General features: G+C 39.1%; 1 protein-coding gene across 1 annotated transcript in view; it reads left to right on the forward strand.

Annotated features, from left to right (window-relative positions):
* AGBL1 (AGBL carboxypeptidase 1) overlaps nucleotides 1–12909 on the forward strand; it is a 272145-nt gene that overhangs the window by 64410 nt on the left and 194826 nt on the right. Inside the window, exons 16-17 of the mRNA XM_061999859.1 lie at nucleotides 225–369; nucleotides 3727–3880. Coding sequence (XP_061855843.1) covers nucleotides 225–369; nucleotides 3727–3880 — 299 coding nt within the window. The remainder of the gene's footprint in view (nucleotides 1–224; nucleotides 370–3726; nucleotides 3881–12909) is intronic.

Consider the following 12909-nt stretch of genomic DNA (forward strand, 5'->3'; position numbering starts at 1 on the left):
AATATTCTGTAACTGTTCAATGCTGGAATTGGATTGATTGTACTTGTATGGGGTCTTCTCTGTCTTGGTAAAATGACTGGTTGAGTCTGGAGCCCATCTAAAGCATGAGCTGAAAGAGTGTTCAGGGTGGATGTTTCTCTGAATGCTTGTTTCTCTCATTGCTGTTCCAAATGTACATCTAGAAGTGAAAATTTTCTACTTCTCCCTCTCTTTCTCTTCTTCAGAAACCACTACCGCTGCAGAACTGCTGCAGGAGGAGGCATGAGAGGAAAATTCTACTATACACTCACCTTCAGTATCAAGTTTCCTCATAAAGATGATGTTTGCTACCTGGCCTACCATTACCCCTATACCTACTCTACAATGATGGTAATACTGATACATCCACCTAGATAAGCTAATGGGCCTGACAGGTTGGAGCTGCTAGAGTATGTGTAGATTTTGAGATAGCATAGAGGACCAATTTCACAGGCAGGTAATGATCACGTTGCTGTCATAGCCTTGTTTGCAACTCTGGCTCCTGACAGCTCTGAATCCCAGAAGGCTGTAGGAGAAAATAAATGTCTGTATTGGATAAGCTGGGTTACAAACTATTAATGCTTATACCAGTCATAGCACAAAGCATCATTTGCTTACTGTTGCAGAGTGATCCTTCTGCAGGGGTGAGAAGCAGCGGGCTAAAGCTAATGACAACTCAGAAGTGAAAGCTGCCTGCTCCTCCTCATGACAGAGGGTAACCGCTCAGCTTTCAGACCTGCACTCAGCAATACCTCAGTGCTGGACCTCATTTGAATGCTTTGTCAACTGTTTCCTCTGCGTCAGCTGGAGTGTCAGTAGGCATTTGTGACACTCATATCAGTGCTGTCAGTATAGAAACTAAAAGAATACAAGTCCAAGGCATAAATTTTATTATTGAATTGTACCAACTTCTCTTCTTGGGGAAGGATTTGTTTTCTACAGTCTTTTCTGTCCAGAGGTAGCTGGTAAGGAAATTTTAGGGGAAATGCATCTGCTGTCTTTTCTCTATGATTGATGTATGAAAGCCCAAGGTGTGAAAGGAAGGAAGGATAAAAGAAGGGGAACTAATAGTTCTGGGAGTAGCCTTACTTTGTTGTTAAAGATGAGAAAGATGTTACTGAAAATGAAGGGACACCATTCCAATAGATCAGTTCCCCTTCATTCTCCCCTCAGTTTCTATTGTCAACTCTCTTCTGGGCAGTAGATGCTGGTTTGAGCTGGTGAAGCTGAAGTTTACTCTTTTTTGAATGGTATCAGTTAACAATTATGAGATATGAAAGACTATGCTTTCAAGGGATCACTAGTTGTGCTGCTCGACACACCAGCATAGTTAGGCTTAGATTAATTTCCATTCAAACAAGTCTCTTGTCAACTACTCTGCATTCCATTATAGATGTTCAAAGAAACTGTTTCCAGTATCTGTGAGAGGGTCAGTCAAGCCTTCACAGTCCAAAATATGCCTGCCAGATCTCTTCTTATTAGGCTTATGGGAACCAGTTACTCCTCAAAATCAACGAGGAAGAGAATGTGCCCCAGTAGTGGGGTTTGACCTATAGCCCTGAAAGCATATCCATACCACAGTCTGCAGGGGAAAAGACAAATCCAACACTGAAGAATTGGGTGAACTTTTTCACGACCATACTTTATTACTGAAATGCAGTGCCTCATCATTATTTTACTGTTATTGATTTTTATCTTCTGCTGGCACAAAAGCAAGAGAGGCTTGGAGAGTTTGTATGCTGTGGGAATCCCTGAATATCTCACCTACTCCTGAATGAATAGAGATGAAAAAGATATTATCCCTAGACTTGCAGGGCCAAGTCTTGAAGTACTTCACTGCCTTTTCAAATAAAATCCTTCTTGAAGTTAAAAGGAATTGTGCCCCAGGAAAAGTTTAAATGAACTCAGACTGAGTAAGAACCATAAAGTTTGGTAAATGGGAATTATGGATGGAAAAGATTGATAAATTGTCATGTCCAGCTCTTTAGCCAAAACAAAATTGTTGCCTCTAATGGATTCTAAAAGGCTTCTTTTCTTGGACAAATGTCAAATGTTGAATGGTGCATTTACACATTTCCACGTTACATCCATTTCCACAGTAAATAAACTAAAGCAGATTTGTGCATGAGTAGATTTCATTTTAAAGCATTTGTCCACTGGTGAAGTATGTTGGTTTTACATATTAGTAATAAATTAAAAATGATTACAAACCCAAGGGCTCAATTAAATATATAGTGCTTTGGGGAAGAAGATAAACTTGTATATGGAGTTAGTAATTTGAGAATGTTTTAAAATATCATGTATATTTAATAATTACAGTAATATTTAAAGGAAATACACATTGTAGGATCCTATTTGAACTGGATACACTTTGCAGTTCATTACTTTTTGTCCATTGGTAATTACATTCATTTTATAGGCAGTAATTTATCTGTTTTTACATCACAGTGTTAATTGTTTGGATATCTAGCTGAAATCTCTGTGGCAGCTATACCCAATTAAGTTTCACTGGATACCAGTAACAGAAGTAAATTATTATCTGGAGTTCGCTGTATCTATGTGAGATTGTTGGATGCATCTGATAATTGAATTTACTTTACAGAGCAGTATGTTAATTATTTTATGACAGAGATGATTGTAAACTTCAGCTCTGTGTTTGCATTCAAATGACTATTGGGAAAGCAATCTGAAAGATGGCGAGCTCCAAGGTTTGAGGAACGGGAATGTCTGTCCCATAAACATTGGTTTAAAATTTAGCCCTGACTTGTAAAGACAAAAAGTTACTATGTAAGAATTGCTCAGTGAATTGTGTGTTGTAGGTAAAGTACTGTTAGGATAAGTGTACATAATGTACTGCACCTATCCCTACCAATTGAGACACAACTGGTGTTCCACAATGCTCAGCAGCACTGTGCAACGGAGGTGACTTACACTCATCTTGCCACTTGCAATTACAATGTAAACAGAGAACCACACGTCATCTGGTGTGTGGGTGACAAGTGGCTATGTGTCTAATGAGGCAATCAGAACTTGTTCCAAAAACTCATTTTGTTTAAGCTGCCAATTCTTTTTCTCAAATTTCACAAGAAGCTGTTGGAATTGTTTGAAACTGACACAAACTTTGCAGGGAGGCAGGGTAGGGGCAGGGAGAGAAGATCTCCTTTTTAAGGAACTTCTTGGACAGACATTCATCAAATTTCTCATTTGTACAAAATATTGTTTTGATTTAAACTTTTTGGCTGCCTCTGGAGTAGAGTTTTTCCTGAGTTTCACTGGCATGTGCTTGACAGTTAACCAGCCACTTCTATAAATGCTTAAATGTGGTGAAGATCTTTGGACTTAATGTGCGCATAGGAACTCCTTTACACTAATGAGAAGAGCATGTAGGAACTGTTCAGGTAATATCATAGAACAGTTTGAGTTGGAAGGGCCCTTTAAAGGTCATCTAGTTCTACCTCCTTGCAATGAGCTTTTTCAACTAGATGATGTAAGAGTAAATAGTACTGTGCAACTTTGGTGAACTGGAATGTATTCCGAATGGCTTGTGCATATTTGTGGGATATAAAAGGGGATGATATTAACTGGCATAAAATTGAAGCTAGGAACTTTGCAAGAGATTAAATTAATACCAATAATAACACAAGCCCAGTAGAATAGAATCAGGTTTTATAGACCGTGAACTCATTTATAAATCTGTTTCTTTTTCAGTCCCATCTTGATATCCTGGAGCAAAACAGGAACCCCAAGAAGGTTTATTGGAGGCAGCAGACACTTTGCCAGACGCTAGGAGGAAATCTGTGCCCGTTGATCACAATCACAGCCATGCCAGAATCTAAGAAAAGAGATGACTTGGAGCAGTTCTGTAAGTAGCCAAAGAAAGCATTAGAAAAAGATACTGGAGAGTTGCAGTCGCGTCAGCAGTGGCACTGGCAATCTGCTTAGTGAATATCATGATTTTCTTATCTTTCTCATTATGAAAAAGGAAATCTAAATACGGGAAATAGCCAAATACAATGTTATTTTTAAAATTACAGATTTGCAGAGGGAAGAGGAGAGCTGCTGGTTTTTTTTTTTACTTCCAATTTTTCTCTAATGGTCTGAAACAAGTTCAATATCAAATATCTCCAGCAACTAGAAACCCCGTTTGAGTAACTAATTGAACAAGGAATTTGATATTTTTTTTCAGTTTATTGATGTTCCATATTGAAATTATTTATGTATTTTGAGGTCTCAAACTTACTAAAGAAAAAGTCTTTTACTCTTTCCCAGCTTTGACAGCAGTTGAAGTGTTCTGGTGAAATCCAGCTCTTCCAACATGCCCAAGACACAATACCTAGCCCCTTGCGTTCTGTCCAAATCCAAACTGATGGTGTGCTATCTAATGGTAAATAACTGCCATGTTATATCTAGAGGTGGTTATTTTTCATTGTGAAAATCAAAGATTTAGACCCTCAGTAGCCTCATCAAGATTAAGCTATGCAAATTTCTGTAATCAACAGCAAATGGTAAGAAGATTCCAGTTTGCATCATATTGGATTGGCTTTGATTTGGGAGCCTAAATGACTAACTGCCTATATACAGGCTGATGTTTCTTCAGTTGGTAACAAGGCATAAACTGGGGTTTTTTGTGGAGTCTCTGCTCTTCACACATCTGTTAAACAGGTTGAGAACTTAAAGGGAGTGTGGAAACTTTAAGATCTTTTTGGGTGTTAATCAAATATTATATATTGTTACCTCACTGAGAAGTATCCAAAGGGATTCTGTGATATGAACCAGATTTTAGAATTCTTCTTTCAGGGATATGTGGTGATATGTGAGTAGGACTTCTTATAATGTAGATGCTACCTCCATGTGCAAACTAAAAGGAAGCTCAAATATCAGAGTTGGTGAAAATTATTGCTCTTTTTCCTGGTTCAGGTTTAGAGCACTGTGATTGCAGTTATGCTGACATTACAGTGTAATCATCCTGAGCTCATACCTTTTTATTACAGTAATTTTATTATAAACTAAGCATTTACCCTGAATTAGCAAATCTCTGAGTGTGAACATGTTTTTTTCCTTTGAAGTCTTAAAGCAAAATTGCCAAGTATAGGCTACATGGGAATTTGTGAGATGTGCACACATGCACAGCTTTAATGGCAGAAACTGGAGACAGCATCAGAGAGAAAATTATATTGCTGATATTGCTATTATTAGTATTATTTACACTCCAGTAGCACATGTAACACGTGATTAGGGAGTTTGGCTGTGATGGGTGCTGTCCATGCCTGATGTGAAGAGATAATTCCTGCCCTTAAGTACATTTGTTCCATGATAATGATATAGTTGGTGGGAGTTGTGGTGGAGGAGTTTGGTTACATAAAGAAGCCTTTGGCACACTATAGATGATCACCTGGTTGGGTGATAGCTGTTGACAGAAATTTTTGAACCTCATGACAGAAAATCTTCATAGGGCAGCTGAAATAAAGTAAGTTGGAATATTTTGAGGATTGGAGACATCAAGAAAGAGACATATATTGAGCAAACTTTTCTGCCCAAGTGAGTATGCCTTTCCAATGAAGGTACAATGCAAAAGCTAAGCTAATGTTTGCATTTATCAAAGCAAAGACTTGGAGTGGGTCAGCCATGTGATGCGTAAATGTGCAAAACAGGGCATTTAAGCACCTTTGGCTTTAAGATGACTTTCTGAAAGGTGTGTTTTGTCATAGGAAAGCAAAAAAGAAACAATTTCAAAACATACAGCTTTTCTGTAAAACAGCATTCTTGCTTTCTGACCAGCTCTACATGTCCAGGTCTGCAGTCACAGGGGCACAGCAATTAGCATAAAAAATCTGGAAGACAATCACAGAGAATAGCTAAGAATGTTTTCACCTTTTGCACTAGAAACAAGAGGGAAACATAATTGCATATGCTAATAATATGCTAGACTTTGTACCATCTGCAATCCTTGAGGCTAGCCCTGAACTGAAACCATGTTGTGCCAGGGGTGGTCCAGCACAAGAGAATGGATGGCCTCTGTGAATGCAGGACTTGGACTATGTTCAAGACAATTGAGAGACAAAAATGCTGAAATGAGGCCTGTGAGGAAACAACATCACAGTACTGACCAGCATGATAACATCCCAAGAGTCACATCTCTTTTAGGGAGGATCATGATATAAATGTGATAATATTAGGAGGCATTGTAATTTTCTTGATCATTGTGCTCTTAAATTGTACCAGAATGTCTGTTTCAGTGTTAAAAGAGAGTCTGGCAGGTTTTCAAAGGCCATTAACCTGTCTGTGAAGACAAGGCTTGGCTGGCTTACCCTGTACAGATTTGCTGAAGGATTCATGAAGGAGCTATGAACAGTTTGGACAGATACTTGTTTTAAATGCCTCAGGATGTTGTAATATTCAGAATCTGGATTCAAATACCATTATGTGTGAAGTCTTATTTATTTTGAGAGAAAGAAGTGTCCCTTAGTTTGTGATATTCTATTAATTCAGTGGGAGCTTATAGTTCTGGCCAAAATTTCATGAAATCAGGGGCCACTAAACAACTCTTACTCTGAAACTTTGCAATGCAACAGCGCTAAGGGCTTCCTAAATCTATCCATGGACCAATTGAACTCAGACCATACAGAAAACCCAGTCATTTGAACTTAGGTAGATTTTTGGAGTGGGAAAGACAGTGTTAAAGCAAGTTAACATAGTTTCTCTCAAGTTTTGAAGACTATAGAAGTATACACCATCATACTTAGGTGATGAAAATATTTATTCTTTTATCAAGTGGAAGAACAGCAAGGCAGCACAACATGTTTTAGACCTGGGGGGATGCCTTTTCACAAATCTGAATAATCACATATGTGCTTATTTTGTTTAAGTGGCTTGGATAATTCTGGCTTTTGAGGACTCAGCCTAATTTGTGCTGCTTTGTGTGGCTTTGGTCAGCAGTTACGTCTCAGTTTCCTTGTCTTGTATGACATGCCCTTCTTTCTGTGAAGTGGTTTGGCTGATGGAAGGACCTGTTTGTCAATATTTTGCATGCTGAAAACATAACACAAAAGCAACAACTTAGAGCTAAATATGAACAGACCAAAGGGTAGATGTTTTCCCAGTAATAACTCCCATTGGCTTGTGCAGTCTCTAGGCATAAGTATTTCAGCTTGAAGTGACGCGGAGTTCCAGCAATGGGGAACTTGGCACATGAGTAATTAATAAAAATCAATAGCCCTCATTTTTCTCTTCTTATTCTGGACAATTCATAGCTTTTATGAGCTATAGTAATTTTTCTTTCCTTTCAAATTTGTTATTTCTCCTTGTGAATCTATACCTTGGGAGATGCTTTTCAATAAGCCTAGCGGCACAGGTATAAACACAAAGCTTGCCAGGACTCTGTAGCTGTTGTTACATAATCATACTTAAATGCTCTAAATCCTTCTCTACTATAGGCCAGTATTGAATAGGAAACATCACTGATGAAGAGGCATTGGGTGGGTGAGGCGAGATGTGTGATTATCATAGTAGGAGTGCAGGTGGAAGGAGTGATTGTGGTACTGGAGGTGCTGATGAAGTGGGAGAGGCTCAGGGACAAGAAGGGCATGGCATCCCCTGTGTCAGCTGTGCTTTATTTTCCTTGCTCAACTCTTTCAGATTGGTCTTGTCAGGCTTTTGATTAATGGGGCCCTAGGATGGTTAAATTTGTCTGAGTAAAATTTATTAATGTGTGCCTTGTTAATAGGAAGCACAAGCCATGCACGCTTGCAGGCACTGCACTTTCACCGCATACTGAAGGGAAGAAAAATGGGCTGCTGTTTTCCTTCATTATGCCTTGTTTATGTGGGACTTTAATATTCACTTTAGGCTCTTTTCTCCTTCTTCTCTTTCTGTCTCTCCTTTATGTGATGGTGGTGTACTGAGCAATTTTTATTTAATACTGGTTCTGAAACCGGTATGAAGACAGAAAGAAGTGAGCCAGGAACTCTTTGGCTCCCTGTTCTTTGCATCATGATCATCCAATATCCCAGTTACAAACAGCACAATTTCCATTCATGTTTGATAAATGTCTGTGAGTGCAACAGAAAGTCTGAGGCTGGTCAGTTCTCCCTGGTGGACTTTGCAGATCCATGGAGTTGTACACACAGAAACTGGGAGAGCATCTGTTGTTCGTTGTTTTATTTTGAATTTGCCCTTCCTGCCATCATATGAAGATTTAGCATTCAGCAAGTAGGGATGACTTTGCTGCTCATTCTAACTGCAATATCCCTCATAGTCTTGTGACAAAGATAAAGCACCAATGATGAGAAAAAGAGCCTGTTTATCTCCTTTATTACCTGTCTTTACCATGTTCCTCTCTCCCTCTTCCTTATTCCTTCTTACAAAGTTAGACTGCAGAATTGACTTTCAATGTTGTGCACAGAGCTTTGGATGAGACTCTATGTCCTCTCAGACTTATTTTACTCTCCCACCAAAAAAGGAATAATCCAAAGAGCCCCTCCCCTCCAAAGAAAAGCCAAGACCTATGACAAAAAAACCACCCAAGACAACCCGAAACCAAAGCAAAACAAACCCCAGTTATCTGCAAGCTTGCATGTGTGCTGAGCCTGCACACCTCCACCTGCCTTGTATATGAACCTTTGAAAGGACGAGAAGTTGAGGAGTCGAAAGAGTGGTTGGGCAAGCATTTACTCTTTGGTGACTTTGTTCCTGGCTGTGTTAGATCTAGCCTTAGACATTTCATCAGGAGACCTAAAAGGACTTTCGAAGGGAGAGCAAGTCCCAACATCTTTCAGTGCACTCCCAAATGAATGCATAAACAGCAAGAATAATAAAGCTTCTGATCTTGGTGCCAATTCCCTACTTGACAAAGCTAATAGATGCTTGCAGAGATATGCCTTTCTTGAGTTTGCCACACACAGCCTAGTGAAGGCAATGTTAACAGCATTCACATGTACTCAGAAGTAGTGTGCAACTGTCCAGTAATTGTGTTTTACTAAACTCCTTGGCAGACAACTGACTAGAACCTGCAAGCTAGAACTAGAAGCTGTAGGATACTGTTGTAAGTGGCAGAGCAAATGGACAGATTAACTAAAGAAGCATAAGTAAAAGACCTAAACACACATACACAGGTGATGATAAAATTGTCTTCTAAATAAGAAAGTAGAGGACATTGATATGTTCCTAGTGGTAACAGAGTGAGGGATGATCTCTACAGGTCCCTTCCAACCCCTACTATTCTATGATCCTATGAGTGATGGAATTAAAATCACCAAATGACTAATCAGAGGAGGACAGGTTACACTGTACTCTTTTGAGCTTGCCATGTGTGCATTCCTCAGAGAATGTTTCCTGGCTGTGCATTACATTGAGGTGAGTTAGCTCTTACCTTTAGTTAAAGAAGGGAAAGGGAAAGTCAACTGTAAAGTAGGGTACAGTAGCCACAAAGGCATTCCTTATAGGAATGAAGATTTTAGTGGGTCTAGGGTGGTAGAGCAGTGTGTTACATCAGCTGATGATTGCCGGCACTGCTGTGTTCTCATTTGAAAGACATGAGCATCATGTATTGCACAGGGGTTAATCCTGAATCCCCTGAGAACAGCATCACTCTGCAGAGTGGGGTGGGACAGTCTTTGTTTATAGTAACACAAAGAAAACTCTCTTAGTGGCTGGCTGTACAGTTGTGATTCCCATTAATAATACTGATAATGCAGTGTGTTATGAATATTTCCCACAGTCAACATATCTGATGAGTGTCCTTTCAGCAATGTGTAGCATTATAGAGCTAAATTGCAGCGTTTAAATTTAAACCTAAACGTCTCAGGTAATTAGCAACAGTGGTGAGGGAAATTAAACAAAATATGACACCAGTAAGTGGATTTATGTCTGTAATAGCTGTCACTTTGAGTTGCTTTTCTGTCATTACCTGTCCTTTATGCAAGGCTGGGGAAGCCATTATGAATACTATCATAAAGAGATAATGACACCTGCTTATCTTAAATGTGGTCTTTTGGGGAGTTGAAACACATTTTCTGAGTCTAAGCATGTTTCTAAAAATGAAAAGTGTAACAATTTTGGCATAGGAATGGCAGGATGCTTGTGCCCTTTGAATCCGCAGATGCTCCTAGAACTAGAATGATGGATAAAGTGAGACTAACAAGGTGTGTTTACTTGGTCTCATTTTAAGCCTACAGAATCAAAAAGACATGGCTGCTGGAAGAAATATTCTAACACGTCTCAATTTGCTTGTGTAAGCTATCTAGATGGTTGTCTTCCAACTTTGATCTTTTCTCAGAGAGAAACAAGCCCTTTACCTTTAAATACAATTTACAGCAAAGAGCAATTCCTGAGCAAAAAACATCAGAGGCCACATGCAGGATACTGGGAAATAATGATCATGTGGAAAATGTACACAGTTTAATTAAGCACATTGATTAAATCAATATGATTCAAACAGCTTAGTGCTCCAATCAGCTTAATCTCATTAAATGTAATTCAGGCCTCGATAATTGATTAATATTGCATTATAGTTTATGAATTATTGACTCCAAGTTATTATAACTGTGCCTGCTCCCTGCGTGGCAACAGTGTTGCATGTTAATTATGAAAGGCTCAAGCTCTCTTCTCTTGAATAACTTTTTCAAAGCTGGAGATGACATATCTCCTAGCGAAACAGGGATCAAATTAGATCAACACCTCACTGGAGTTAGTCCACCCCAAAGGAAAATACACTCTTTAAAGGGAGCTCTCATCTAATAATGTTGAAACAGGGAGATAGAATGATCTGCTTTGATTGGTAATGATCTCTCAAGCAGCCAGAAGAACTGCCTGTAGCAATTCAGCTGGAGTGCTAACCTGGCATTGTGCTGGTTGGAAACGGTTCACAACAGCAAGCGCATCTGTTGTTCTTCTAGTGTCAATGCATGTTATACCTCCTCCAGCACACATACACACAGCATAGCCAGCACTGCTGAACCTTTAGATCACATTTGTATGCCAAATACAGAGCAATCCAGCTCCCCATATTTCCCTAGATACTGAGTGGCTTCTGTGAATAGGACCCATAAGATTTTACAATGGCATTTCTACACTGCAGGTGTCATACAAGAAAAAAGAACCATTGCTTCTATTGATTAAAGTCTCAGGAGAGAAATCAAGCACTACAGAAAGCCTCTGCTCCTCAGGTGCCCCCCCTGTTTGACTGCATTTCCATTGAACGTGAACAGAGGAGGCTGCCTCAGATAGTATTTTTCTAGTTTTCTAGGTACTTAACGTGGTCCAATTGCAGTCTCATGCAGAAGGAGTCCACTAGCATTTTGATTTCTTAAAATATTCCGTTTAGAGAACCTGTTCTGCTTTTTTCATCCATCTCTAATCCTTATTTGTGATTATAGGTTAAAATGGACAGATTTTAGTATGTATAGAAATTGAATGAGATGATGATTATAGCAAACTGTGGAGAAAAACAGACTTTGTTTTTTTTCTTGCATCTGCAATACTGAGTTTTTTTATCTGTGTATTCCCTTGAATCGAAGATTTGCTACTTATTTGCAGGGGTGCCAGGCAGAGGTGCTCATTCCTCTCTTGCTTTGTACTGAACACTTTGGTTTTGATGACAGGAACAGTCATGTGTTGTGAAAACTGTGATCCTGTTTTAGTGCAGAAGGGAAGAAAGCCTGAATAAAATTGTCATGTGTTCTACAGTGCTAAATAATTACAGGATTGAGAATGCAATTTCTTTTCCTGCTTGAATAAGTAGTTTATTGAGTATCTGAAGCCAAAGGGAGGATGTCTGGATATGCAACACTGATGGTGTCTACTCTAAATTTCTCAGGATTATCTTTCAGTTTCAAACATTTCTTTTCTTGCTGATATCCTAGTCACAACAATGCAGCAGCCCATTCCAAAAAGAGCAGAATTCCTGCAAAACTATGTTCCTGTTTAAGTATCCTGCCATAAAGTTGAAAGCTGGTTGAAAGGAACGTGAGATCTGTTAAATAGACACATGGCTCTCTGCAGACTGAGGCTAGTGTTTTTCATGATGTATGAAATGCTCTTTGAATCCCAGCATGTGGTGGAACCGACTTAGCCAGCACAGCTTTGACACTACGGTCAGTCTTCTGTGAGTTTGGCAAAATGCATATTAACATATTGGATCCAATTAGTCAAGGCAGCAAGCAATGCACAGAAAACACTGAACAAGGATACTAAAAATGGCTCTTGAAGCACAGGCAGCCACAGTGTTTTTTGCAAAGGGAGAAAGTGAACATTAGGGTAAACTCCCTTTCTCTCTCCCCCTTTGCCTTATGCAGCATGCTAGCAGAACAGCCATCTGAAGTGAGATAATTTACTGCGGTGGCTGCCCTTCATTCATCTCTAGTTTTCTACATTTCTTTTTTAAAGTAGCCTTTCTTCTGAAATTTGGAGATTGTTCTAAGCCCACTTCTTCTTAGTGGAGAGAGTGCTGCAAAAGTTTCTACTGTTTCTTTGGCACTTGCTCTGTTACCTTTCCTCCTGTGAATTATAACAGTCTTATCTTTCTCCCTGAGAGACTTGCAACCTTTGTGTGTCCTTTCCAGAGCAGAAATATTCTGATTAACAACAGCATTTTATGGAATGTAAGTTAACAGTGTCTCATTGGTTGGTATGGACTTGGGCTAGAACATCAGTAGTGCCAAGCAATGGCTAAGCTCTGGTCTTCCAGACTATCAGAGCCTTTTCTGATATACTAATCAATTAAACGTGTTGAAATTCTAAAGCAGAACAAATCTTAATCATAGTTATCTTCACTTGTGATTAGTTTGTCAAGTGCCTCAGAAGTGCCTCCTCACAGGAGCACGTTACTACCTGTATTTTTGTTTTAAGGTATTGAAAATTATGAATGAAACTGAAAAGAGTTTGGTTGTGTGTATT

The sequence above is a fragment of the Colius striatus genome, chromosome 7, assembly GCF_028858725.1.
Source record: "Colius striatus isolate bColStr4 chromosome 7, bColStr4.1.hap1, whole genome shotgun sequence".
Lineage (NCBI taxonomy): Eukaryota > Metazoa > Chordata > Aves > Coliiformes > Coliidae > Colius > Colius striatus.